This window comes from Xyrauchen texanus, chromosome 15 (genome assembly GCF_025860055.1).
Source record: "Xyrauchen texanus isolate HMW12.3.18 chromosome 15, RBS_HiC_50CHRs, whole genome shotgun sequence".
NCBI classification, from domain to species: domain Eukaryota; kingdom Metazoa; phylum Chordata; class Actinopteri; order Cypriniformes; family Catostomidae; genus Xyrauchen; species Xyrauchen texanus.
In genome coordinates this window covers 2,413,553-2,441,164 of record NC_068290.1, presented here as the reverse complement: position 1 = coordinate 2,441,164, position 27,612 = coordinate 2,413,553, and the positions used below count along the sequence as shown (strand labels likewise).

General features: G+C 39.4%; 2 protein-coding genes across 5 annotated transcripts in view; one reads left to right on the top strand and one right to left on the bottom strand.

Annotated features, from left to right (window-relative positions):
• Positions 1 to 4,703, top strand: part of LOC127655736 (mannosyl-oligosaccharide 1,2-alpha-mannosidase IA-like) — a 271,337-nt gene extending 266,634 nt beyond the window's left edge. For both annotated transcript variants that reach the window (XM_052143702.1, XM_052143703.1), the window contains exon 12: positions 1,466 to 4,703. In XM_052143702.1, coding sequence (XP_051999662.1) covers positions 1,466 to 1,616 — 151 coding nt within the window. In that variant the 3' untranslated portion in view covers positions 1,617 to 4,703. The remainder of the gene's footprint in view (positions 1 to 1,465) is intronic.
• LOC127655754 (mRNA export factor GLE1-like) overlaps positions 1 to 27,612 on the bottom strand; it is a 160,084-nt gene that overhangs the window by 37,207 nt on the left and 95,265 nt on the right. The gene's annotated exons all lie outside the window — the stretch shown is intronic.

The window sequence follows — 27,612 nt, the reverse complement described above, 5'->3', positions numbered from 1 at the left end:
ACTGCATTGACTTACATTTCAAATTTTACACGATTGCTACAGTAACTTCCTTTACAAAATAGGTCGTTATAGTAGTCATTTCGGTGTATGCCATTAAAGCTACATTTGTTAGGTTTGGTTTAATCTTTATTTATAGTAATACTTGGTACTTTTGGTGCTCACCATGGTCATTTTCAACCAGTCAAACCTCAGGGTTCCCAAGATTATGGACATTTTGAAATAGAGAGTTTCCAGGACTGTGAAACTGAAGTTGTAATGAGTTAAATCTTAAAAAGCATGGAAAAATTCCGCTTTTTTTTTTTCATTTTTATCCCCTTTTCTAATTATTTTAAACGCACAATTCCCACTATTTAGTAGGTGCTCGTGGTGGCGCGGTTACTCACCTCAATCCGGGTGGCGGAGGACATCTCAATTGCCTCCGCTTCTGAGACCGTCAATCCGCGCATCTGATCACGTGACTCATTGTGCATGATACCGCGGAGACTCACAGCATGTGGAGGCTCATGCTACTCTCCACGATCCACACACAAGTCACCACACGCCCCATTGAGAGTGAGAACCCCTAATCGCGACCACGAGGAGGTTACCCCATGTGACTCTACCCTCCCTAGCAACCGGGCCAATTTGGTTGCTTAGGAGACCTGGCTGGAGTCATTCAGCACACCCTGGATTTGAACTCGCGACTCCAGCGGTGATAGTCAGCGACAATACTCGCTGAGATACCCAGACCCCCTAAATTCGTTTAATCGTGAAAATATTTTTGGAAAAATTCAAGGAAATCAGTTAAATATAAAACAATTGGAAATGTCATGGAAATTAGTTAAAAGAAATATATATATACATTTATTTTTTGGAAATTAGTTAAATCTAAAATAACATGGTGAGTTATACATTTTAGTTAAATCATAAGTCATATAAAGTCATATAAATTATTTTAATCTTTTTTGGGGGATAGTGGAAAATGTATCAAATAAAAAATTTGGAAAAGTCACAGAATTTAGTTAAATCGTAAAAAAATCACGTAAAGTAGTTAAATCTTAAAAAGCATAGAAAAGGCGTAGAAATGTGCTTAATCTTCTAAAACGTGGAACAGTTGTAGAAATTAATTTAATCTAAAAAATAATAATATTTAAAATAAATGAGTTAAATCTAAAACAACAGGGTGAGTCTTAGATTTGAGTTCAACCTTAGTCATTGAAATTATTTAAATCTTTTGTATTTGTTTGGGAATAGTGGAAAATTGTTTCATATTACAAATATAATCTTGAAGTCATGGTCATTTCTACATCTGTACATCTAGTTCTGCTCTGCTCTAAAATATTTTTTTGGCTAGAAATGACTCTATAAAATTACTATAAAACGATTTTTAAAAATCCAGTTATTTAAATACTGGGAAAGTCATAAAAATGGTCATAAAGTGTGAAATGAGATGTGTTAACCCTCGCTCTATGTGATCGGACTGTAGATACCTGTACCTGCTGTTCTCTGACGATGACCTGCTGCCGCTTGACGACTGGGTGTTTAACACAGAGGCGCACCCGCTGCCAATCGTACGAAAGAACTGTCTACGGGAGCCCAGCAGCACACTGGACAATGGACAGACGCCTCTCGAGTAGAACTGACCATTCCGTGTACAGAACACACACACACACCCACACACACACACACACACACACACCTGAAACACTGATTCAAAATGCAGGGCCACGACCTCAAGGGCCCTGACATGAATTCTCAGCTCCTTTCCTGAAAAGGATCTTGTCAAATATATACGCTGTGATTGTATATCTCTTGTATATCTGGACAATCAAAGTAAAACGTGACTTTCATAAGAAGAGCACCTTTTTCCCTTTGCTTCTTTCCTCTGTGAGGAAACAGATTAACTCGCAGCCCCACATCCGTGGGAAGCATGCCGTATGTAAAGAGAAAACCACTTTTCTTCACCTTTATCTTTTCTTTCAGCCTGTGCATTCCTCTCCCAACTCTTCTGCCAAAGCGTTTGCGCTCTCCATTTGATTTTCTCTCTCCGAGCTCCATGATACTTTGCTCTGTCTAGTTTTATGTCCAATTTTGTGGTTTAATCTTTTTTTATTAGGAGGTAAAGCAAGGACCGAGGTATTTCCGTACTATCCTTTGATAAATTTAAGGATAAAAGTTCAAATCTATTGTACAAAACTGGATTTCTTGAAGGAAACAGCGGTGCTTGCAAGGCAGCAGAATTCCAATTCCAGGATTTCAGAATCCATGGAAGCAATTCCAAGAGACAAAGCAATACTTTTGCAATACATATTGATGGTATGAGTGACAAAAGATCATGTCACGTCCCTGAGCACGTCCCAAAGCCTCCGATTCAAAGAATCGACTCTCTGGAAACAAGTCTTATTACAAACACTTTTGTTCCATATGTTGAACACACTTTATTTTACAATGTCCTTATTACAATGTAATTACATGCGTATTACAACATGTACTTACTATAGGTTTAGGGTTAGGGTTAGTTACTTGTAATTATGCACACTTTACTGTTATTGCTTCAGTCATTACATGTTGTATGTATAACAAGGACGTTGTAAAATAGATGTTACCCATATTTTGTTTTAGGGATGTTTCGATATATTTACTGGAATAAAAGACACAATACTGATGATGTGAAAATGATTTGTGCTGTAAAGGCGGCTATAATTGGTTAAATATATGCAAGAAAGACAAAAAAAATCACAATTAATTATGCAAAAAGATGCAAGAGTGTAGACCAGTCGTAATTCGGTATGCAAATATGACAATGACGTCATCACTAGCTGGGTTTCCAAATTTGGGAATATTGGCAAAAAAAAGAGCAGGATTAAAAACACCAAGATTTGAAAAATTCTCCAATGTTCACATATGAAAACGTACCGTATACGCTCACTTAAGCGGGATACGCTGCAGCATTTAATTTCTATTTTGCGCAAATTTCCCCAGTGGTGATTTTGTTCTCTTATGGTGCGTTCACATACAATGCGAAGAAAGTTTTCGTGAGTTTGACCGCTGGATTAATCGCTCGCGCGAGTAACGCGAACACGCGACTATTCCTCCTACTCTTCCGGAAAAGGACAGGAGGAGGGGCTTCTACGACTTGGTTCATAGTAAAGTTCAACCAATAGCTGGAATCAAGTAGACGCGCATATTTTCAGAACTCACCAGGTAGTCCAACATCCTCGCTCTTTTTCTGTCCGGTCTCTGTACATGTATGACGTTGTGTCATCCAAGTCCAGGTGACCACACACCGCAACAACAATGTTTTCATCCATTTTTCCAGATTTCTTCTGCTACTACGTCATTACATCAGTGACATCCGGACAATCTCAATGCTGATAGTCTTTCGCGACAACGAGTCATGCAGATTTTTTGCTCGAGTTCAAAAATTGCAACTTGTGCGAATTAATCGATTTTGCGTTTTCGAGTCGTACCATTCGCTTCATTCACGTCGCCCGCCGTCTATTCGCATCTTTGCATTGATTTGTATGTCATCGCGCCATGCGAAACGCTCGCTTTGCGTTGAAAGTGAACGCACCATTAGTCATTACAACCAAATAATAAGAGTTATTACTATTTAACATTTTCGGCTTCATTTTCAATTTGTCCATTCAATTTAGTTCAAATTATGGGTGAAATACATGTAATGTAATTAATGAAATACATTTAACGTGTGTAATGCATTTCATAAATGGTAATAATAAAACATAATAATGCCCATAAATTAAATACATCAACATAAAATTAAAACAGAAAAGATCAGATACCATTGAAAACATATGTATATGCTACAGTTCTACACATTTCTGCTACAAATGACCACACGGCGCTACAAATTTTTTTTTATACATTTTTCCAGATTTCTTTTGCCGCTACGTCATTACATCAGTGACATCTGGACAATCTCAATGGCGATAGGCTTTCGCGAAAACGCGTCACGCGGATAGTGAATACGCGAATGAAACGTTTTTGTGTGTTCGAGTGGCGTCATTTGCTTCATTTGCGCCGCCCGGCTCCAATTCGCATCTATTCGCATCTTTGCATTGACGTTGTATGTAATCACTCCGTGCGAAACGCTCGCTTCGTGTTGTATGTGAACGCACCATTAAACACGTGGGATGCAAACGCTGCTTTATTCACAAACTGCGTTTGCCATAATAACTTGCATTGAAACGTGATTTTGAAACTTTAATCTTAAATTTCTTAAAAAAGCATAAAGTAAAAAATGAAAGCACACCTGATGTCCATCCATCCATCTTCAACCGCTTATCCGAAGTCGGGTCGCGGAGGCAGCTGCTCCAGCAGGGGGCCCCAAACTTCCCTATCCCGAGCCACATTAAGCAGCTCTGACTGGGGGACCCCGAGGCGTTCCCAGGCCAGTGTGGAGATTTAATCTCTCCACCTAATCCTGGGTCTTCCCCGAGGCCTCCTCCCAGCTGGACGTGCCTGAAACACCTCCCATGGAAGGCGGCCAGGGGACATCCTTACCAGATGCCCAAACCACCTCAACTGACTCCTTTCGACGCAAAGGAGCAGCGGCTCTACTCCGAGCTCCTCACGGATGACTGAGCTCCTCACCCTATCTCTAAGGGAGAAGCCCGCCACCCTTCTGAGGAAGCCCATTTCGGCCGCTTGTACTCGCGACCTAGTTCTTTCGGTCATGACCCAGCCTTCATGACCATAGGTGAGGGTAGGAACAAAAATTGAGAGAGCTTTGCCTTCAGGCTCAGCTCTCTTTTCGTGACAACGGTGCGATAGTGCAATACCGCCCCCGCTGCCCCGATTCTCTGGCCAACCTCCCGCTCCATTGTCCCCTCACTCGTGAACAAGACCCCGAGGTACTTGAACTCCTTCACTTGGGGCAATACCTCCTTCCCTACCTGGAGTACGCATTATGTACATTCCTTTATTAATTGTGTAAGTTTAATACTTTGGAACAAACGCCTAACCAGAATGTGTGAGGAATATCAGTATAGTGCTGCCTTGCAAGCGTTGTAATCATTTTAAATATTGTTAATAAGTTGAATGATATCATAAACAGGGTGGAAAGCAAGTTGATTGTTTTAATGTGCTTCTAGTACCCATCTTCATAAGCTCTTTATTTTAATGCTCTGAGCCTCGGTTTTGTGCTCGACACGACACGTTTCAAAGACCAGCATCAGAAAAGAGTTCAAACACACTTTCACAGAGTCTGACACAATGTGACCACAAGGGCTGGGCGATGTATTGACCACATATGTGCAATGACTTTGCTGGTGATATAAAATGAAGCAACATTGTGAATGTCGCGAGGATTTGAAAAGCTTTTTTTTAGACATTATGTTTCCTAAAAAGCCTCATTAGGCTAGTACTGCGATTCTTTCTTGTCGTTTAAGTTTGCGAGCGTTAAGACTGAAATGTTTCCATAGCACCTCTGATTTGCAGTGGTAAGAAAAACTATGTGAACCCTTTGGAATTAGCTGGTTTTCTGCATTAATTGGTCATTAAATGTGATCTCATCTTCATTAAAGTCACACGTATAGACAAACACAACGTGCGTAAGCTAACAACACACAAACAATTATAATATTTCATGTCTTTATTGAACACATCCCGTTAAACATTCACAGTGCTGCGAAAAAAGTAAGTGCACCCTTTGATTTAATAACTGAAATTTGGCAGCAATAATCTCAACCAAGCGTTTCCGGTAGCTGCGGATTAGACCTGCACAACGTCCAGAAGGAATTGTGGACCATTCTTACAGAACTGCTTCAGCTCAACCATGTTCAGGTTGGTATACGGTGCCCTTTATATGCCATACGCAAAGCTGCATGTTAACCTTAGTTTCATCAGTCCACAAAACAGTTTCCCAATAGTGTTGTGGAGTGTCAAGGTGGTCTTTGGCCAACTTTAGCAATGTTTTTGATGTAAAGCAGCGGCTTCCTTCGTGTTGTCCTGCCATGAACACCATACCTGTTTAATGTTTTCCATGTAGTTGGAACTGGTTAACATTCTCATGAACAGAGATGTTAACCAGTTCCAATGATTCCTTCAAGTCTTTATCTGTCACTCTAGTGTTATTTTTGACCTCACTGATCATTCTGCATTGTTCCAATTGAATCATCTTGGCAGGACGGCCACTTCTAGTGAGAGTACCTATAGTACTAAATCGTCATATCTCTTCAAGATACCTTTGTAACCCTTTCAAGCTTCAAGCAAATCTTCTGAAATCTCTTTTTTATAAAAACAAAAGTGCTTTTTATAAGTCAAAGTAGCTCTAACCCACACCCTCCAGTGTCATTAAGACTTTTATTGACGCCTACACTGTGAACGTTTGAATGATGTTTTCAATATGTACAAGAACAATATAATAATGTGTCTGCTATTAGTTAAAACAGATTGTGTTTTTTCATTAGAGCGAACCAGATTTTTGACACATTTTTACATAAATGCCGGTGATTCCAAAGGGTTCACATACTTTTTCTGTAGTCCTCACATGGTCTTTATTTCATAGTATGTTGGTAAATACTGGTGCATATAAATAAAATTAAATAATATGTAATTTGTCCTTGTTTTTACTTGAGAAACGGGGTTGAAAACATATGTTGACTATTTATAGCTAATCTGACTGTGTTTTGAATATACTTGGAACAATTACTGTTTGATTGAATTTCTAAGCCATTTGTTTGAACGCATATATATTAAATATTGTGAAGAGGTGGAAAAATAACCAGCTTCTTTAGATATGTCGCACAGTTCTGCCGGTCACAGTCGTGTCAAAGCATCGATGGTGAATGTGAAGAGTCAAAGCTGTCGAACATTACCAGATGAATGTGCCTGATTCATGTTATGAATTGTTCTACACATTTTCTCTTTCTAATCTTTATGGAAGTTCATGAAAGATTGTTCTTTAAATTTTCCTCAGGTGTTTCTGTAAAATGATAAGTTTGCAGTTATTTGCACTATTAATTACAGTAGTGCTTATCGTTGTTCATTTTAACGTCTCTCATTGTTGAATACATTCAAATACTGGTAAAAGATCTGTGCGAATTTACACATTTAAAACAAGTGCACAAATCTTGTTGGTGTCTTTTTTTCATCATCTCTCTCAACTAGTTTGTTCATCATAATCACGTGAATGGTCTCAATGATTGTTTTAGGGGGTCACATCATGATGAGGAATCGAATTTAACTTCATCTTGTAGGATAATCCACATTTAAAACACTTTATAATGCTTACATATTCATAGTTACATTGAGTATATGGCATTATGACCAAGTTATTCAAAAGTAATCCACTTCAAATGAATGATTTTTTACTTAAAAATGTAATCAGATTACTCTTATTTAACCAGATTACTCCCAAAACTGATTATGACACATTCAAATGTGTGTTTAACATATTTGAAATGCACTCATTGTGACTATGAATAGAAATGCATTATAAATGCAGTCACAATGTATTCATGTGCACACACTGATTATTAAGTATACGTTAAAGCATTATGACTGCATTATTATGCATTGAGAATAAAAAAAACCTTCATTATGCATTACATGAAAAGGAATAATTGGCTCGAGCAAGAGTGAAATGGACAAGTTCACAGCCCTGCTGTTAAAGAAAATGAAGAAACGGCTTGGAACGTCTGTCAACCAATCAGAATCTGGAATTCCACAATGCCAAAATTCCATATTAACTGCTTCTATTAAAGTGTTACGCCAGAGTCGCTGATATCTAGTGCTGCTGGTTTGCAGTTGCAGTTCTATAAAGATGTTGGCGCTGGCGCTTCACCTTCACTTCCCATTGTCAGTGGCATTAAACAGAGGAAACAGACTGAATAATGCACGACTCTTCTTCCTCTGAGCCGTCACTCTTCGTGGGGTTTTATTCCCTCTCTTTCTACTCTCATTGTGCCTGTTTGGTTTCATTCGCTCGCTTTCTAGATGGGACAAAAATGGCTCAAGTAAAGAAGAGTTTTTCATTTTTAGAAAACTTACTAGTACACTCAAAAACGAAAGCCTGGTCATTATTTACTCACCCTCATGTTGAACAGAAAAGGAGAACTGCTGAAGAATCTTGACATAGATGCAGGGCTGGACTGGGAAGACAAAATGGCCCGGGATTTGACATAGCAACTGGCCCAAAAGTTGTTGAGCGAGGGGGGTGATTGCTGAAATTTCCGCATATCGCGGCGGCGTTTTGTGGTCCCGTTTCACAGCCGACCCACCAGCCCGCTCGGTTCTCCCAATGGCCAGTCCACTCCTGATCAGCCCCAAATTGCATCGGCCCACCGGGAAAATTCCCGGTATGCCAGATTACCAGTCCAGCCCTGCATAGATCTGTCAGTAACCACAAAAGGCAAAAAAACTCATGCACTATATTCAAAATCTATGAAGTTATTCAATAGTTTTGTGTAAAAAAAACAGACTGAACTTCAGTAAAAATCTTCCCCTTCACTGCAGCTCTTAAATCTCATACTTAATTTACATTCAAACTGTTGCACCTTTTATATTTTACAGAAAAACAATAGTGTATTGTTTCTGAACGACATGAGGGGGAGTAAATAATGATATTATTTTCTTTTTTGGGTGTACTTCCCCTTTAAACCTATTAGCCAAAGAAAGGTACTCGTTAAAAAAATCATTTCCACACCACATGTGCTGTTTGATTATTTCCTATGATATAGTATCTTCACGTGCATACTCAGATTATTTCCTATGATATAGTGTCTTCACGTGCATACTCAGATTATTTCCTATGATATAGTGTCTTCACGTGCATACTCAGATTATTCCCTATGATATAGTGTCTTCACATGCATACTAAGATTATTCCCTATGATATAGTGTCTTCACATGCATACTAAGATTATTCCCTATGATATAGTGTCTTCACGTGCATACTCAGATTATTCCCTATGATATAGTGTCTTCACGTGCATACTCAGATTATTTCCTATGATATAGTGTCTTCACATGCATACTCAGATATCTTCACATGCATACTCAGATTATTCCCTATGATATAGTGTCTTCAATCAAATCAAATCAAATCACTTTATTGTCACACTACCATGTACACAAGTGCAACAGTAGGTGAAATTCTTGTGTGCAGTTCCGAGCAACATAGCAGTCATGACAGTGACGAGACATATACCAATTACAGTAAACAACATACTTACACAAAACAATTTACATATCAAATGTACACATACTTACACAAAACAATTTACAAATCAGATGTACACATACTTACACAACACAATAATTATATACAATGCAGAATATAGAACAGAATATACAATACAATACAATAAGTGGGAGTATATGAAATATATATGTGTATATATATATATATAGCAGTTGTATTGAGGAGAATATGTTGACAGTCCAGTGTGAGATTATAGATTAATAAAGTGCAGTGCTAATTATTGATCCTGATAGATCAAGAGTTCAACAGTCTGATTGCTTGGGGAAAAAGCTATCATGTAGTCGGCTGGTGCGGTCCTGATGCTGCGATACCGCCTGCCTGATGGTAGCAGTGAGAACAGCCCATGACTTGGGTGACTGGAGTCTCTGATGATCCTCCGAGCTTTTTTCACACACCGCCTGGTGTATATGTCCTGGAGGGAGGGAAGCTCACCTCCGATGATGTTCCTGGCAGTTCGCACCACCCTTTGCAGGGCTTTGCAGTTGTACGCTGTGCTATTGCCGCACTCAGGCGGTGATGCAGCCAGTCAGGATGCTCTCTACAGTGCTGGTGTAGAACCGCGTGAGGATGTGGTGGTTCATTCCAAACTTCCTCAGCCGCCTCAGGAAGAAGAGGCGCTGGTGAGCCTTCTTCACAACGGCCTCAGTGTGGACGGACCATGTGAGTTCCTCAGTAATGTGGACACCGAGGAACTTGAAGCTGCTGACTCTCTCCACCGGTGCTCCATTGATGGTGATGGGGCTGTGTTCTCCGCCTTTCTTCCTGAAGTCCACAACAAGCTCCTTGGTTTTACTGACGTTGAGGGAGAGGTTGTGCTCCTGACACCAGCGTGTCAGAGTGTGCACCTCCTCTCTGTAGGCTCTTTCATCATTGTCAGTGATCAGACCTACCACCGTCGTATCGTCAGCAAACTTAATGATGGCATTGAGCTATGTGTTGCCACACAGTCACGTGTGTATAGGGAATGCAGGAGTGGGCTGAGAACACAGCTCTGCGGGGCTCCAGTGTTGAGGGTCAGTGATGAGGAGGTGTTGCTGCCCATTCTAACCACCTGACGTCTGCCTGACAGGAAATCCAGGATCCAGCTGCACAGCGAGCTGTTTAAGCCCAGAGCCCGGAGTTTCTCATCAAGCTTGGAGGGCACTATGGTGTTGAATGCTGAGCTGTAGTCTACAAACAGCATTCTCACATATGTGTTCCTTTTTCCAGGTGGGAGAGAGCAGTGTGTATTGTAGATGCAATGGCATCATCAGTGGAGCGGTTGTTGCGGTAGGCAAACTGCAATGGGTCCAAAGAGGGGGCAGAACAGAGCAGATGTGATCTCTGATTAACCTCTCGAAGCATTTGCTGATGATGGGGGTCAGAGCAACAGGACGCCAGTCATTTAAGCATGTGATTATAGCTTGCTTCGGTACAGGCACAATGGTTGATGTTTTGAAGCATGTGGGGACTACAGACAGGGAGAGGGACAGATTGAAAATGTCCGTAAAAACACCAGCCAGTTGATTCGCGCACGCTCTGATGACGCGGCCCGGAATGCCCTATGATATTCCCTATGATATAGTGTCTTCACATGCATACTCAGATATCTTTACATGCATACTAAGATTATTCCCTATGATATAGTGTCTTCACGTGCATACTCAGATTATTTCCTATGATATAGTGTCTTCACGTGCATACTCAGATTATTTCCTATGATATAGTGTCTTCACGTGCATACTCAGATTATTTCCTATGATATAGTGTCTTCACGTGCATACTCAGATTATTTCCTATGATATAGTGTCTTCACGTGCATACTCAGATTATTCCCTATGATATAGTGTCTTCACATGCATACTAAGATTATTCCCTATGATATAGTGTCTTCACGTGCATACTCAGATATCTTCACATGCATACTAAGATTATTCCCTATGATATAGTGTCTTCACGTGCATACTCAGATTATTCCCTATGATATAGTGTCTTCACGTGCATACTCAGATATCTTCACATGCATACTAAGATTATTCCCTATGATATAGTGTCTTCACGTGCATACTCAGATTATTCCCTATGATATAGTGTCTTCACGTGCATACTCAGATATCTTCACATGCATACTAAGATTATTCCCTATGATATAGTGTCTTCACGTGCATACTCAGATTATTTCCTATGATATAGTGTCTTCACATGCATACTCAGATATCTTCACATGCATACTCAGATTATTCCCTATGATGTAGTGTCTTCACATGCATACTCAGATTATTTCCTATGATATAGTGTCTTCACATGCATACTCAGATATCTTCACATGCATACTCAGATTATTCCCTATGATGTAGTGTCTTCACATGCATACTCAGATTATTTCCTATGATATAGTGTCTTCACCTGCATACTCAGATTATTTCCTATGATATAGTGTTTTCACATGCATACTCAGATATCTTCACATGCATACTCAGATTATTCCCTATGATATAGTGTCTTCACATGCATACTCAGATTATTTCCTATGATATAGTGTCTTCACCTGCATACTCAGATTATTTCCTATGATATAGTATCTTCACATGCATACTCAGATTATTCCCTATGTTATCGTGTCTTCACATGCATACTCAGATATCTTCACATGCATACTCAGATTATTCCCTATGATATAGTGTCTGCACATGCATACTCAGATATCTTCACATGCATACTCAGATTATTCCCTATGATATAGTGTCTTCACATGCATACTCAGATTATTCTGCTTAGTCATTTCTATCCTTATATATTATAAACCATAACATGGGCTTGTATTAAAGGAATATTCCAGGTTTAACCCAATTAAGCTCAATCGACAGCATTTGTGGCGTAATGTTGATCCCACAAAAAAAAAATTCAACTAATTCCTCCTTTTCTTTAAAAAAAATCAAACTGGGGGGAAGGGAGAGGGGCGTGTTCGCTATCCTTTTCTGCATATCGTGGTGCCGTTTTGTGGACCGTTCTGCAGAATTCATTTCGCAGCTGACCCACCAGCTCTCTCGGTTCTCCCAATGGCCAGTCCGTCCCTGATCGGCCCCAAAAGTGCGTCGGCCCACCGGGAAAATGCCCGGTATGCCAGATTACCAGTCCAGCCCTGGCCACATATGTATGAATATATATATATATATATATATATGGTCTCTGTGAATACAATACAGAGACAATGCTAACTTTAGCTGCATTAGCATGGAATCAGCTAACAAGCACATTCAGAAAGGCGATTTGCAAACATTCACAAAATATAAAGTGTGATACTTACATCTTCCAGATATAAAGCTGGAACACGAACAGTTGGTGCTGATCCATGCTTGAGAATCAAATTTTTTGTGAAATCCTGCTTTATATTTATGTATGTTTTGGGGCACATTTCCTTCAAAAACAAAACAACACTGCGTCTTCAGTGGCTCTGATGTCGGGAGATCATGAAGACTCTTATGATCACTTTACAGCAACAACAGAACACTGTATCTGCTCCAGTGCAGACTGTGTGTAGATCACTCAGGGGAGGAGCTATGATAATAGGGTGGGTAGTTCCGTCACCAGTCGTGGGCGTGGCCTGATCTAACGTGACCTCACTTTAGAGCAGAAATGAAAACCGTTCATTTTAACACACTGTTTTTGATTCATAGAAATATAAGAAAGAGGAGTGGTTGCACATTTAACATTGTAGGGTGGTTGTGTACACACAACATTTATGTACAAACACCATGTAAAAGGGAACTTTGCATAATAGGTCCCCTTTAACATGCATATTATTTACATCTTGTGGCTATACTTTTGAAACAGTGGGTATTTTAACTAAGGCTGTCGATTTAACGCGTTAATTCGGTGCGATTTATTATATAAAAATAATGTGTTAAAAGAAAATTTTGCAAGTAATCGTTAGGAATATTCCTTCTACCTGAGCAATTCAAGCTTGTAGTACCACCTGTGTTCTCCAGGGGGCAGTAAGCGAAACTTCAGCTGTATAGGCAACGAGCAGCTCATACAGAGAACAAACCAACCTTACAGAGAGCACACAGCACAACCCGAGGACACGTTCTTGCGTACAAACACAGCTTGATGGAGCGCAAATCTGAACACAGGGATCTCAAGACGTGTTTTTCTACATTTCAAACTACGTTTAACTTGACACAGTGACCTAAAAACTGTATGTTTATGACACGACACAGTCGAGACACTCCAAATGCGTCCATCTGATGCAGGTGTACATTGACACGTCCTTAAACAAGCAATAAATCTCGGACTGATTGACAAATTCAATTGCTAAATGGATTGTGGTTAACTGTTTGCAGTGATTGCCTTATGTTCAATAATATGCAAATAAACAATATATTTAATCCTGAAGTGACTTTTTGTTTCGTCACTTGAGTGCCAAAATAATGTGATGCATTTTAATTATCTGTATTATTATTTATTAGTTATTTAAATATAACTATCTATATTTATTTAATCATTATATACTGAATTGCTATTTTAGAGGATTTCTAGGCAAATATTTACATATGAGATTAATTGAGATTATTTTAACTAATCGGCATTCCATATAATTAATTATGCTTTTTTTTTTGTTAATGAATATTAAGCCACAAATGCTGTCGATTGAGCTTGTACTCTATTGAACCTGGAATATTCCTTTAAACAGAGATAATAAACAATTGCAGTGCTATATATACAGTATGTAATTTACATCCATATTTACGTCCATATTCTTACCATAAAAGGAGCTTTTATTAAGCAGATTTTAAAGCATTACAGTATACATTTACACTATGTTACCCAGTTATTTTATATCATTTGAGTACAATTAAGATGTCAGAATGCTTAGTTTTTCATTAGTAAGTACACCATGATTAAATGCTAAATGTATTGTAAATAAATCCTTAACTTGGTGCACTCTCAACATGAAGCTTGTTCCAAAGGTAAGTAGCCATAGTATAAGACAGCAAGGCAGCTCACTTAAGATTTGGAACAGAGATTACGCCAACAGTTCAAGTAGACACTGATAACTGTTAAGTTGTTTTTATGTGAACATATAAAGGTACATAATTTATGCATAACCAAACCATATATGCAAGGTATGCAATGCATAGGGAAAATATAGGGGGGGTGTAGCGGCTCACGAAAGGTGGCGCAATGAGCCCCCAACCTGCAACACTTACAGTGCTTACCTTGCTTGGTTGATACATGGGGCACAAAATTTGGTTTTGCATACACGCTCAGAAATGTGTAGTTGCGCCCCTGATTGGAGCCACATTGAGAGCCCCATATCTCTGAGATTTAACCATATAGTGCCTTAAAAATAAAGACACAAAAAGAAAAGTTTGTTTTGAACCACAGTATTAAAGGATATTAAGATAACTTTAAAACTTTTAAAGTTACAGGCACTCCATGGAAAACCAACACAAATAAAGTGTTATTCCCCCATATTTGGACTCCATTGGCAACATTGGGAAATGAAGTCAACTGATTTTAAATGGGGGGGCACCAGCGGCTCACGAAAGGTGGTGCAATGAGCCCTCTCGCCCAACTTGCAACACTTACGATGCTTACTTTGCTTGGCAGATACATGGGACACAATGCATGGTTTTGCACACACGCTCAGAAATGTGTAGTTGCGTCCCTGATTGGAGCCACATTGAGAGCCCCATATCTCTGAGATTTAACCATATAGGGCCTCAAAAATGGAGACACAAAAAGAAAAGTTTGTTCTGAACTACAGTCTTAAATGATATTAAGATAACTTTAAAACTTTTACAGTTACAGGCACTCCAACTTTGGAAAAACAACACAAAAAAGTGTTTTCCCCCATTTTTGGACTCCATTTGCAACAAGGGGAACTGAAGTCAACTGATTTTAAATGGGGGGGCACCAGCGGCTTATGAAAGGTGGTGCAATGAGCCCTCTCGCCCAACCTGCAACACTTACAATGCTTACCTTGCTTGGCAGATACATGGGACACAACATTTGGTTTTGCATACACGCTCAGAAAAGTGTAACTCAGAAATGTGGTTGCGTCCCTGACTGGAGCCACATTGAGAGCCCCATTTCTCTGAGATTTAACCATATAGGGCCTTAAAAATGGAGACCCAAAAATAAACGTTTGTTCTGAACCACAGTCTTAAAATATATTAAGATAACTTTAAAACTTTTACAGTTACAGGCACTCCAACTTTGGAAAAACAACACAAAAAAGTGTTTTTCCCCCCATTTTTTGGACTCCATTGGCAACATTGGGAAATTAAGTCAACTGATTTTAAATGGGGGACACCAGAAGCTCACGAAAGGTGGCACAATGAGCCCCCAACCTGCAACACTTACAATGCTTACTTTGCTTGGCAAATACATGGGGCACAATGCATGGTTTTGCATACACGCTCAGAAATGTGTAGTTGCGTTTGTCCCTGATTGGAGCCACATTGAGAGCCCCATTTCTCTGAGATTTAACCATATAGGGCCTTAAAAATGGAGGCACAAAAAGACATGTTTGTTCTGAACCACAGTCTTAAAATATATTAAGATAACTTTAAAACTTTTACAGTTACAGGCAATCCAACTTTGGAAAAACAACACAAAAAAAGTGTTTTCCCCCCATTTTTGGACTCCATTGGCAACAAGGTTTTGCTCCAAAATCATAGCTGAAAATTGTCATTTGGATCCCCCTCAACAAATAATGGATTACTCAGCAAATATTGATCCATGGGATTTGATATTTATGAATGAATGTTGAGTGAATGAATGTTATATTTATATAGCGCTTTTCTGACACTACACTCAAAGTGCTTTAGGTACTGAACAGGGGAATCTCCTCACACACCACCAGTGTGCAGCATCCACCTGGATGATGCGACGGCAGCCATAGTGCACCAGTACACTCACCACACACCAGCTTTTTGTCTTTTATCATGATCTGTGTATTTCTTTTAATGGAAAAGAAATTATCAACGAAGTACCATCGAACCAATCGGCTGCCATACAATTAAAGGTTTAATGTTACTGTGTTGGGTTTAACTGTTAAACCTGTTCATCTTAATTTCTGTGTTTGTTGTGGTGATGGAGTCACATGATTGGGATTTTCACTCTAGGTTTGTTTCATCCATCATTTGAACGCTGCGGCAGCCTGCTTGATTCATCTGCCTGATTGTGTCACACCTGATTTGAAGCAGCAGAGCTGATGAATCCCGCATTAAATAATTACCTACTGAAACTCAATCCTGCAGCGCTCTGAACTCACTACATGAAACCTGTGTTTTCATGTCAAGCCTGTCAAAAAGTTTCATCAGGCAGTTTAAGCATCGTCAAGTAATGCATCTTTAATAACAAATGTTTACAATTTTTATATTCAATTCAATTGTCATTGCAGTCTCTAGGCATGATCATGATTTCAAAGTCGATTACACTCCCTAGTGCTTGACACATGCACAGGGCACTAGATGGTGATATAGGAAGTGTAATTGAGCTTGAACTCATGATCGCTAAGGAGGTCAAGATGTACAGTGAAAAAGGAGTTACCGTTTGGTCTGTTTCACCCAAAACCAATTGGTGCTTCTAGATATGCAAGCTCGATTTCGTGCAAAGTTCTGTTCCAAACTTTCTCAGATACAATTTATAACACAACGCAAGCACGCGTCAAGTTCTCAATGTTGCAACTAGGGGCGCTATAGCGGATCACTTCTACAGTGGCAAGAAAAAGTATGTGAACCCTTTAGAATGAGCTGGTTTTCTGCATTAATTGATCATTAAACGTGATCTATCTCATCATGAAATTCACATGCATTGCATATATGCCATATATTTGGAAGCGTCTGAAATAACCAGAGTGGTGGTGGTGTAGTGGTCTAAGAACATAACTGGTAATCTGGTAATCAGAAGGTTGCTGTTTCGATCCCCACAGCCACCACCATTGTGTCCTTGAGCAAGACACTTAACTCCAGGTTGCTCCGGGGGGGATTGTCCCTTTGGATAAAAGCGTCTGCCAAATGCATAAATGTAAATGTAACAAGATGCAACTAACCAATAAACACCATAATCACGCATAGAGCAAAGCAAATACGCTTTGAGAATGGTGTTTATTGGTTAGTTGCATCTTGTTATTTGCATTTAGCATTGTTTTTGTGGAACAGACATGAGAGACCAGTTGAGAACACTTTCTAGCTCATTTCTCTATCTGGACCCAACAGCTCAGTTTGATTTTAAACACAGCCATAAAATGAAGGGAGACGTTAACAAACAGATGCCCACCCGCAGCAGCACCTGATCTGGGTGTTGTGCCCGCGGGCTCCGTGACGGTAATGAGATGAACGAGCGGTCTGTGGAAACCGGCAGTGTTAAAGGTAATCCGTTCAATGAGCATTCGCCTCTCTCTTCTGTCGCCATTTGTGTTTTCATCGAGCACTCAAGAGCCCCTCCAGATTCCTCAGCGGTTCGTGGTTGTGTGCACTCAGTTCTGGATCTCACCCAGTCCGCACGGATCTCTGTGGGGTTTAGAGAACCAGCCGACCTCCAAACTTTTTATTTGTGTGTATTCAACGTTATGAGGTTGCTATTTTTAATGCTAACTTATAAGCCTTTAAAGACAGACCTACCGTGAGCTCTGAGGATGTTAATCGATGGTATATGCTTCTGGTGAAGCCAACAGTCCACATTATTAAAATTATTATGAAAAAGAATTACTGGTAAAGAACTACACGACCCATGATCCTGAAGGGAAAGATCGTCCAATCAGTGAATCATGCAAAGCGCGCCAAAAGAGCTCTGCGGCAACCGCCCATTCCTATAATGCAGTGAATGACACAGTCGAGCCGCTCACCCTACACACTCATACTACTTAAATATTTGCATACATGTGAATATTTTGAGTGCCTTTATCTTTCAGGGGTGCACGCTATATCAGTGAACAAATCGCTATTTTATTAGATAGAGATAGACCGATTAATCGGACGATATTTGGCCATTTTTCTATTATCAACATCGGCCGATAACCGCATTAACAGACGTGCTAACTCTCCCTCGTGTCAGTTCCAAAATCTACCGATAGGTTTGTCAATGGTGAGTCAACACTTTATATTTTGTTTGCAAATGTGAGTAAATAATGCATATTATAAATGTTTGTTTCGCTTAAGGAATTTTCTGATTTGATGTTGTCATATTGCAGTACCGCCACTCCCTACACGCATACTACGCAGTGTGCGTAGGGCACCATCTCCTTAGGGGGCACCATCTTACCCATGGGCTGGATGGTGAAGATAAATCAGCCCTGGATTTTACATGACAACCTGCCCAAAACATGTTGAGCGGGGTGGGGTGTTCGCTGTCCTTATCGCGGCGCCATTTGTGGTCCGTTCTGCATAACACGGCAGCTCATTTAAGCTTATCGCGGCCCATTCGGGACGTTTTGCGGTCGACCTACCAGCCCGCTCGGTTCTCCCGATGGCCAGTCCGCCCCTGATCGGTCCCAAAGTGCGTCGGCCCGCCGGGAAAATGCCCGGTATGACCGGCTGCCCTTCAACCGCTTCATGCTCATATAAAAATTGCTGCATTCCTTGTATCACTGCTTTGCACATATGAAACATGGAATATGTTTTCTGTTTACTTTTCTATTGGTTGTAATTGCAACCTTTGTTTCATCTTACCAACAGTATATCTCACCTCTCGCCTCATTTCAATACTTCTTTCTTCTGCCCTTGTCAGAATAATTTCTGCAGCGCTTCGTTAATTTTTAATGGACATCGCTGATTAATTCCTTGGAGGGACAATCTGTCTTACAAGAAGTCCATGACCGGATCTATCAGTGTTCTCATTAATGTCCGTACATACTCTGCTATTGATTTTTAATGTGACAGTAATCTTTCCTGCATAATTGATAAATTGATTTATAATTGCCAGTTTCACCCTTCATATAAGAACAATGACAAATAGTTGATTATGAAGACGTCAATGTATGTAGTTTACTCTCTATTTAAACATAAATTTGAACATAAGCCTTTGTGCCCTATTTCAAGTTATCTGAAGTCACACGATAGCTTTGTATGAGGAACACCCATTATTCACTGAAAATCAACCCCCAAATTTGAATATGACTTCAGAAGACTTGCAGAAGTCATATGAACTTCTTTTATTGGTGCTCTTGTGATGTTTGTGTCTTTTTGGAGCTTGACAGATGTGGTCACTGTGAACTACCGCTGTATGGAAAAGAGCTGCATGAAGATAATTCACATTTCTCCTGTTGTGTTCAATGGCAAACATACAAGCTTGGAACAAATGTTTTTCCCAAAGGTGGCAGGTGCAGTAGAGTTTAATCAGATGCATTCTCTTCCCAACAGGCCTGATCAGAAATTCACGTTGCTTTGTGGTGTGTAGTGGTCTAAGCACATAACTGGTAATCTGGTAATCAGAAGGTTGCTGGTTCGATCCCCACAGCCACCACCATTGTGTCCTTGAGTAAGGCACTTAACTCCAGGTTGCTCCGGGGGGATTGTCCCTTGGATAAAAGCGTCTGCCAAATGCATAAATGTAAATGTATGGAGAAAGTAGATTCTTTTTCTTCCATATAAACTACGGTTCAAATGTTTTAGAACATTCTGCCATTTTTAATTTAGAAAGAAATTGATGCATCAGATTGCACTAGAATTGCGGACTATTGTTATTTAAATAATTGCTATATTTTTCAAACTTTGTTCATTGAACCCTCCTATTGCTTTCAGGTCATTTTTGACCCGGGAGAGGAAGATAATCATTTTTAAATAGCACATGTTTTTTAGTACGGGACCCAAACTTTGTGACTTTGTCAAGACTATCGAAAAACACACAATACATATTTTTCAGATTTAAAAAAAACATTTGTTTAACAGATATAACTGCTATATATTAAAATGCTACATATTTTGCGTTCGCAGGTCAATTTTGACCCAACATCAATTGTGGCTTAATTGTGCTTTTTTTTTTTTTGTTAATCTATTAATCGATTTTTACTTGTAAACACTTCATTTACATTTTACTTATTTCCAAAACTCTCTCACACATGTTTATCTTCACACACACACATATACACACATACACACACACACACTCACACACATACACACACACATATGTATACACACAGACATACATACACACATACACACACATATGTATACACACATACACAAACACATACACGCACACATATGTATACACACACACATACATACATACACACACACACACATACACACACATACACACACACACATATGTATACACACATACACAAACACATACACACACACATATGTATACACACACACATACATACATACATACACACACACACATACACACACACACACATACACACACACACACACACATACATACACACACACACATACATACACACACACATACATACACACACACATACATACACACACACACACACATTCATACATGACAGATGGAACAAACATAACAAATAAACTAAATCAAAGGTATTACTGTCTAAAGGGGGTGTGATGAGGTCAAAGTTCATGCACACATTAATCTAAATTGGGCTTGAAAGAGGAAATTGTTCATATTTTTACTCATCTGACTTTATTCATCTGATGATTCAGCTCACAGTAACTCACACATCAATATTCAACACTTCATGAGAGTAAATAGATTTAACATAAAAATATAGTAAATAAATATGAATGATGAATACTTGAGTTAAACAGTTGATTTGATGAAGTTTAGTTGAAAATGAATGCGTCGCATTGAGTAACAGGAAATTCATTATAATGACTAATAATTCTCTCATTAGATGTTAATATAAATTGTATATTATGATCTGCTTAGATTACATTTCTCAGAAGTGTTGATAAAAACGATGTCTTCACATGTATCACACTGGTTTTGCTGTAGTTAATGTATATTTTGAAATTTTAACGAATTTCTACATTTTATTATTTCTATTAAAAATGCCATATTAATTAATAACTTTTATATTTGTCATTTAACATGCCAGAAATATCAGTTTTTTTACATGTATGTACAGTTAAGAACATATTAATGGCTTACAATATAGTTTTAGATGAAAATCATCGTGTTATGAATGATTTATAAGCTTTAATTCCACCGGGTCAAAATTGACCCGCAAATGCAAAAGGTGAATGCAGATGCTGAACCCAATAGGAGGGTAAAGAATCGTCTGCTTGAGGCAATGCAAGTGTTCATTATAGCTGGCAGATTAAAATCTTAAACTCAATTGTTAAAGAAATCTTGGTAACACTTTACAATAATGTTTCATTGGTTAACATTAGTTAATGCATTAGATGTTGTGACGAAGCAGGTGGAGAATGAGGATCTAGATGCAGCAGTTTATTCAAAAACATAAAGAAAAACTCAGAAACAAGCAAACAGGGGAGACCTGGCACAGAGCATCAAAAACATGCAAGAACTAACAAGGAAATAAGGAAACTAAAAGGGCTTATATACAAAAAGGAACAAACAAGGGAATAAGGAACACCTGGGGAAATAATCAGGGAAGGAGAACCAATCAGGGGAAAACCAAACATAAAATGAAACTACAAAGGACTACAAAAACCAAACAGGAAACAGGAACTAAACTAAACTTCACAATAACAGCACAAAAACAAAAGACAACAGAGAACATGACATATGTCATGAACTTACAACGAACAATATATTGTTTACAGCATTTATTAATATTTTTTTATGTTAGTTTACAAAATAAAATAGCTAATTGTTAGTTCCTAGTGCATTAACTAATGTTAACATATGCAACTTTTGATTTAAAAATGTATATGTTGAAATTAACATTAACCAAGATTAAAAAATGCTGTTAAAGTGTTATTCATTGTTAGCTCGTGTTATTTAAAGTAGTAAAAGTAGTTTAACTAAAGTTAACAAATTGAACCTTATTTTATAGTGTTAAAATCTTTAATTAAAAACAATTGAACCTATAAACTCGGGTGTCAAAATGTGAATAACTTCAGTCTTGACCAACACAAAATATGTATCGTTTGAAAGCTTAGAAGCGTTACTTTCCAATGCATGTCGGCATTATGACCAAAACTGAACAACTGCTTTGAAATTTGCCGATAAATCAGAAGTGCTATGTTTTTATAATTTATATTAAAACAAATTGCACAGTACATATTGTTGTAATCAGTAAACGCATCAATCTCATTGAATAACCATGTGTCATATGTTGTTGGAAAGCTCTCAATGAGTCGAATACAACCAGACATTTTTGGTTTACTCACAGACAAAATATAGCAAGTTACAGCTAAGTAAATGTCTTTGCATATATGCCGCATTTTCGCTTATAACTTCACGAATAGTAAACTTAAACATAAAATATCACCAGTACGTAGAGGAGGTGATTATCTTTCAATCGAGTCCACACACAAGATAATCAGATGTATAGATCATTAGATAATCCACATGAAGCACAATGTTACATATGGCCACCAGGAGATGGCGCCAAATACATGACACAGACTCAATGATGACTCAAATGGCACAGAATGAAACTCATTCTGTGAAATCTCATGACTAAAATCATGGCTGCATGCTATGCAAACCTTTAGTCATTGTTGTGTTTGCATGTGTAATTATTACTAATGTACAATTATTATCTTTTATTTGTTTAGAGATGCTTTTGGACACTATGATCAATTATATTTGTTATGCTGTAACTTTTGATTGCCCTGTTGTATCACAAAAATGTTCTCAAACACTTAACCCTGTTATAAGCTATGCAGCCATATCACCCTGCAGCTCTTGCCTGGTTGCCCACTAAAGCTAAGCAGGGTTGAGCCTGACCAATACTTGGATGGGAGACCTCCTGGGGAAAACCAAGGTTGCTGCTGGAAGTGGTATGAGAGAGGCCAGCAGGGGGTGCTCACCCTATGGTCTGTGTGGGTTCTAATGCCCCAGTATAGTGATGGGGACACTATACTGTAAAAAAAAGCACTGTCTTTTGGATGAGATGTTAAACCGAGGTCCTGACACTCTGTGGTCATTAAAAATCCCAGGACACTTCTCGTAAAGAGTAGGTGTGTAACCCTGGTGTCCTGGCCAAATTTCCCCCATTGGCCCCTATCTATCATGGCCTCGTATTAATCTCCATCCCTGAATTGGCTACATCACTCTACTCTCTCCTCTCCACCAATAGCTGGTGGGTGTTCTGGCGCACTATGGCTGCCGTCGCATCATCCAGGTGGATGCTGCACACTGGTGGTGGTTGAGGAGATTCCCCCTATACGTAAATTGTAAAGTGCTTTGAGTGCCTAGAAAAGCGCTATATAAATGTAAGGAATTATTATTTAATTTTGGGTATGCCGCTAAACCAGGGAATCTTTCAAAACACCTTCAGCACTTAAAGCATTACAATGAGGTGAACATGGAGCGAATTTGAAATAATCTCTACGTTTTTGGGGAATACTGTTGTAATAGGTAGTAGATTTATAGGATTTTCCTCTGTGCTCAATATCATTTCATCCTGTTGGTACTTTGTAATAACCCAGCAAAAGCTAGTCCCTTAATGACATTATCCTCAAGGAAGTGACCTCATTTTGGTGGCAAAACAGCAGCACCAGCATCAGTGCTGTATTAGCAATGGATTTGATTGAGTCTTTTGTGGATTTAGTTGGTTTGTCTCACTCAAAATGACTTTATCTTCCATCCTGTTAGGTTCGATCCTTGTCATTGTCTTGCCACCGTGTAAATAATCAAGTTACAAATGATTGACGTGCCCAGGCTTGACCAGAACATATTTCTGAATACCTGCTATATGTAATATTATTTTAGAAATACTTCCCAATCCTTAAATTTAAAATCACTATCATGTTCTTCTTTTAACAGTTCAGAAGGTACTGCATTACAGGAATAACCCAGCTATTTTAATAACACCATACTAAAATCAACGTTGGAGGATGGTCTGCAAAATGTTCAAGTAATAACCGTAATTTAGTTTGATTCTTGCATGTCATTCATAATTGGGTCTCTGAGGCCGTATGGCAGCTGGAGGCATATTGAGGGCAGAAGGATGTGATCTTATAGCAGTTCCGCTTATTAGAAAAGCAAATTGAATTTGCATAGCTAAGCCGCAGTACTGGTAGTAATGGGATACAGTGTCAAGTGGTGCACAGGTAATGACAATAATGACGACTCTGTACTAGTCATTTGCATGTAAATAGCTGCCTTTACAGTGGGCGCACTGGTGCAGAGTATAACAATGTGATAACATGTTGGTGCACAGCGTGGCTGCTCTTTCTAATCTAATGAATAGTATGTGTGAACCTATGGGGCACAATTATATTCAGAAGACGCAGATGAGTTTGAGACAGTTACATGTAACAGTAACTGGCCTCTTTGCAGTGTAGAAGCTGCAGTCTTATTTGTTGGACATTATATTCCTGGTTTAATTTAAGAAGAAGAAATGATCTGAGAAAAGGTGATGTAAGGGTAGGAAAGTCAGAAGCTTTTTCTATGTGTTTTCTTTGAATATCCTGAGAGACAAACAAGCATTTTTGTATTTTGAAACCAACCATGTGCACAGTAGCATTCCTGGCTAAAACTGTTCATTGTTCAGTTTAATATGAATAATTCCAGTGTTGCATAATAAGCAGCATGCTAACCTTTCAGCAACACACAACACACAATACACAAGAGAAATGCCCATTACACTGGCCAGAATAGTCGTTTGTCTGTTGCATGTGGGTTTGAGGTGCAATTATTTCAAAGGTGCAAATAGGAAGCAGAAATTCATTGACATGATTTTTAAATACAGTCAGAAGTTTACATACACTTCATTATAACTCATTTTAAAACATACCACAGAGTTCATATTAGCAAACTATAGTTTTGGCAAGTAGTTTAGGACATCTACTTTGTGCATGACATGAGTAATTTTTCCAACAAGTGTTTACAGACCGATATCGTCACTTTTAATTGACTACAACACAATTCTAGTGGGTCAGCAGTTTACATACACTAAGTTAATGGTACCTTTAAGCAGCTCAGAAAATTCCAATGATGTCAAGCCTTTAGACAATTAGCCTATTAGCTTCTAATAGGAGGTGAACTGAATTGGAGGTGTACCAGTGGATGTATTTTAAGGCCTGCCTTCAAACTCAAGTGCCTCTTTGCTTGACATCATGGGAAAGTCAAAAGAAATCAGCCAAGACATCAGAAAACAAATTGTGGACCTCCACAAGTCTGGTTCATCCTCGGGAGCAATTTCCAAACGCCTGTAGGTACCACGTTCATCTGTACAAACAATAGTATGCAAGTATATACACCATGGGACCACGCAGGATGGAGACTCATTCTGTCACCTAGAGATGAACGTAGTTTGGTGCGAAAAGTGCAAACAATCCCAGAACAACAGCAAAGGACCGTGTGAAGATGCTGGAGGAAACAGGTAGACGAGTATCTATATCCACAGTAAAACGAGTCCTATATCGACATAACCTGAAAGTTCAAAAGAATAGTCGTTTGTCTGTTGCATGTGGGTTTGAGGTGCAATTATTTCGTTGACTAAACAATTATGAGCTCAATTTGGGTCCCAATCACTTCAAAAATATTGGAATAATGAGGTTTTGACACTTAAGCCCTAAGTATTCTTCCATTTTGGCACAAACGTTCAGCGTCTGCCTGTCAAAGTATTCTCCATAAACGTGCATGCATATACAGTGCATCCGGAAAGTAAATGGAATTGATTGGGGCAGTGGTGGCTCAGTGGTTGAGGCTCTGGGTTACTGACCAGAAGGTTGGGGGTTCAAGCCCCAGCACCACCAAGATGCCACTGTTGTGTCCTTGAGCAAGGCACTTAACTCCAGGTTGCTCTGGGGGGGATTGTCCCTGTAATAAGTGCACTGTAAGTTGCTTTGGATAAAATTGTCTGCCAAATGCATAAATGCATAAATGTAAATGTAACTATTTTCCTCAAAATTCTACAAACAATACCCCATAATGACAACGTGAAAGAAGTTTGATTGAGCTCAGGTGCATCCTGTTTCCACTGATCATCCTTGAGATGTTTCTACAACTTGATTGGAGTCCACCTGTGGTAAATTCAGTTGATTGGACATGATTTGGAAAGGCACACGCATGTCTATATAAGGCCCCACAATTAACAGCGCATGTCAGAGCACAAATCGAGCCATGAAATCCAAGGAATTGTCTGTAGACCTCCGAGACTGGATTGTATTGAGGCACAGATCTGGGGAAGGGTACAGAACGATTTCTGCTGCATTGAAGGTCCCGATGAGCACAGTGGCCTCCATCATCTGTAAATGGATGAAGTTTGGAACCATCAGGACTCTTCCTAGAGCTGGCTGCCCGGCCAAACTGAGCAATCGGGGGAGAAGAGCCTTAGTCAGGGAGGTGACCAAGAACCCGATGGTCACTCTGACAGAGCTCCAGCTTTGCACCACTCCACCAATCAGGCCTGTATGGTAGAGTGGCCAGACAGAAGCCACTCCTCTGTAAAAGGCACATGGCAGCCTGTCTGGAGTTTGCCAAAAGGCACTTGAAGGACTCTCAGACCATGAGAAACAAAATTCTCTGGTCTGATGAAACAAAGATTGAACTCTTTGGCCTGAATGGCAAGCGTCATGTCTGGAGGAAACCAGGCACTGCTCATCACCTGGCCAATACCATCCCTACAGTCAAGCATGGTGGTGGCAGCATCATGCTGTGGGGATATTTTTCAGCAGCTCACTGGGAGACTAGTCAGGATCAAGGGAAAGATGAATGCAGTAATGTACAGAGACATCCTTGATGAAAACCTGCTCAGACTGGGGCAAAGGTTCAACTTCCAACAGGACAACGTCCCTAAGCACACAGCCAAGATAACTAAGGAGTGGCTACGGGACAATTCTGTGAATGTCCTTGAGTGGCCCAGCCAGAGCCCAGACCTGAACCCGAGTGAACATCTCTGGAGAGATCTGAAAATGGCTGTGCACCGACGCTCCCCATCCAACCTGATGGAGCTTGAGAGGTCCTGCAAAGAAGAATGGGAGAAACTAAACAAAAATAGGTCTGCCAAGCTTGTAGCATCATACACAATAAGACTTGAGGCTGTAATTTGTGCCAAAGGTGCTTCAACAAAGTAGTGATGTGTTGCCACCTTGTGGACCTGATGATTACGAGTGCGCTTTATTTAAATTAAACTAAATTTTATTTTACAATATGTATTGTTCAAAAGCATTTAATGGGACAGATGTCGGAGGAACCACGATTCAGCATCGGAAAGACCACCTCCTTGGCCTGACAAGGTTGCATTAACTAAAAAAACTCATAATTGTCAGAATTTTTAGAGCATTGATGGATGATTTAACCTGTTAACCTGCACCCCCACTCAGGGGCTCACAGCTGAAAATGAC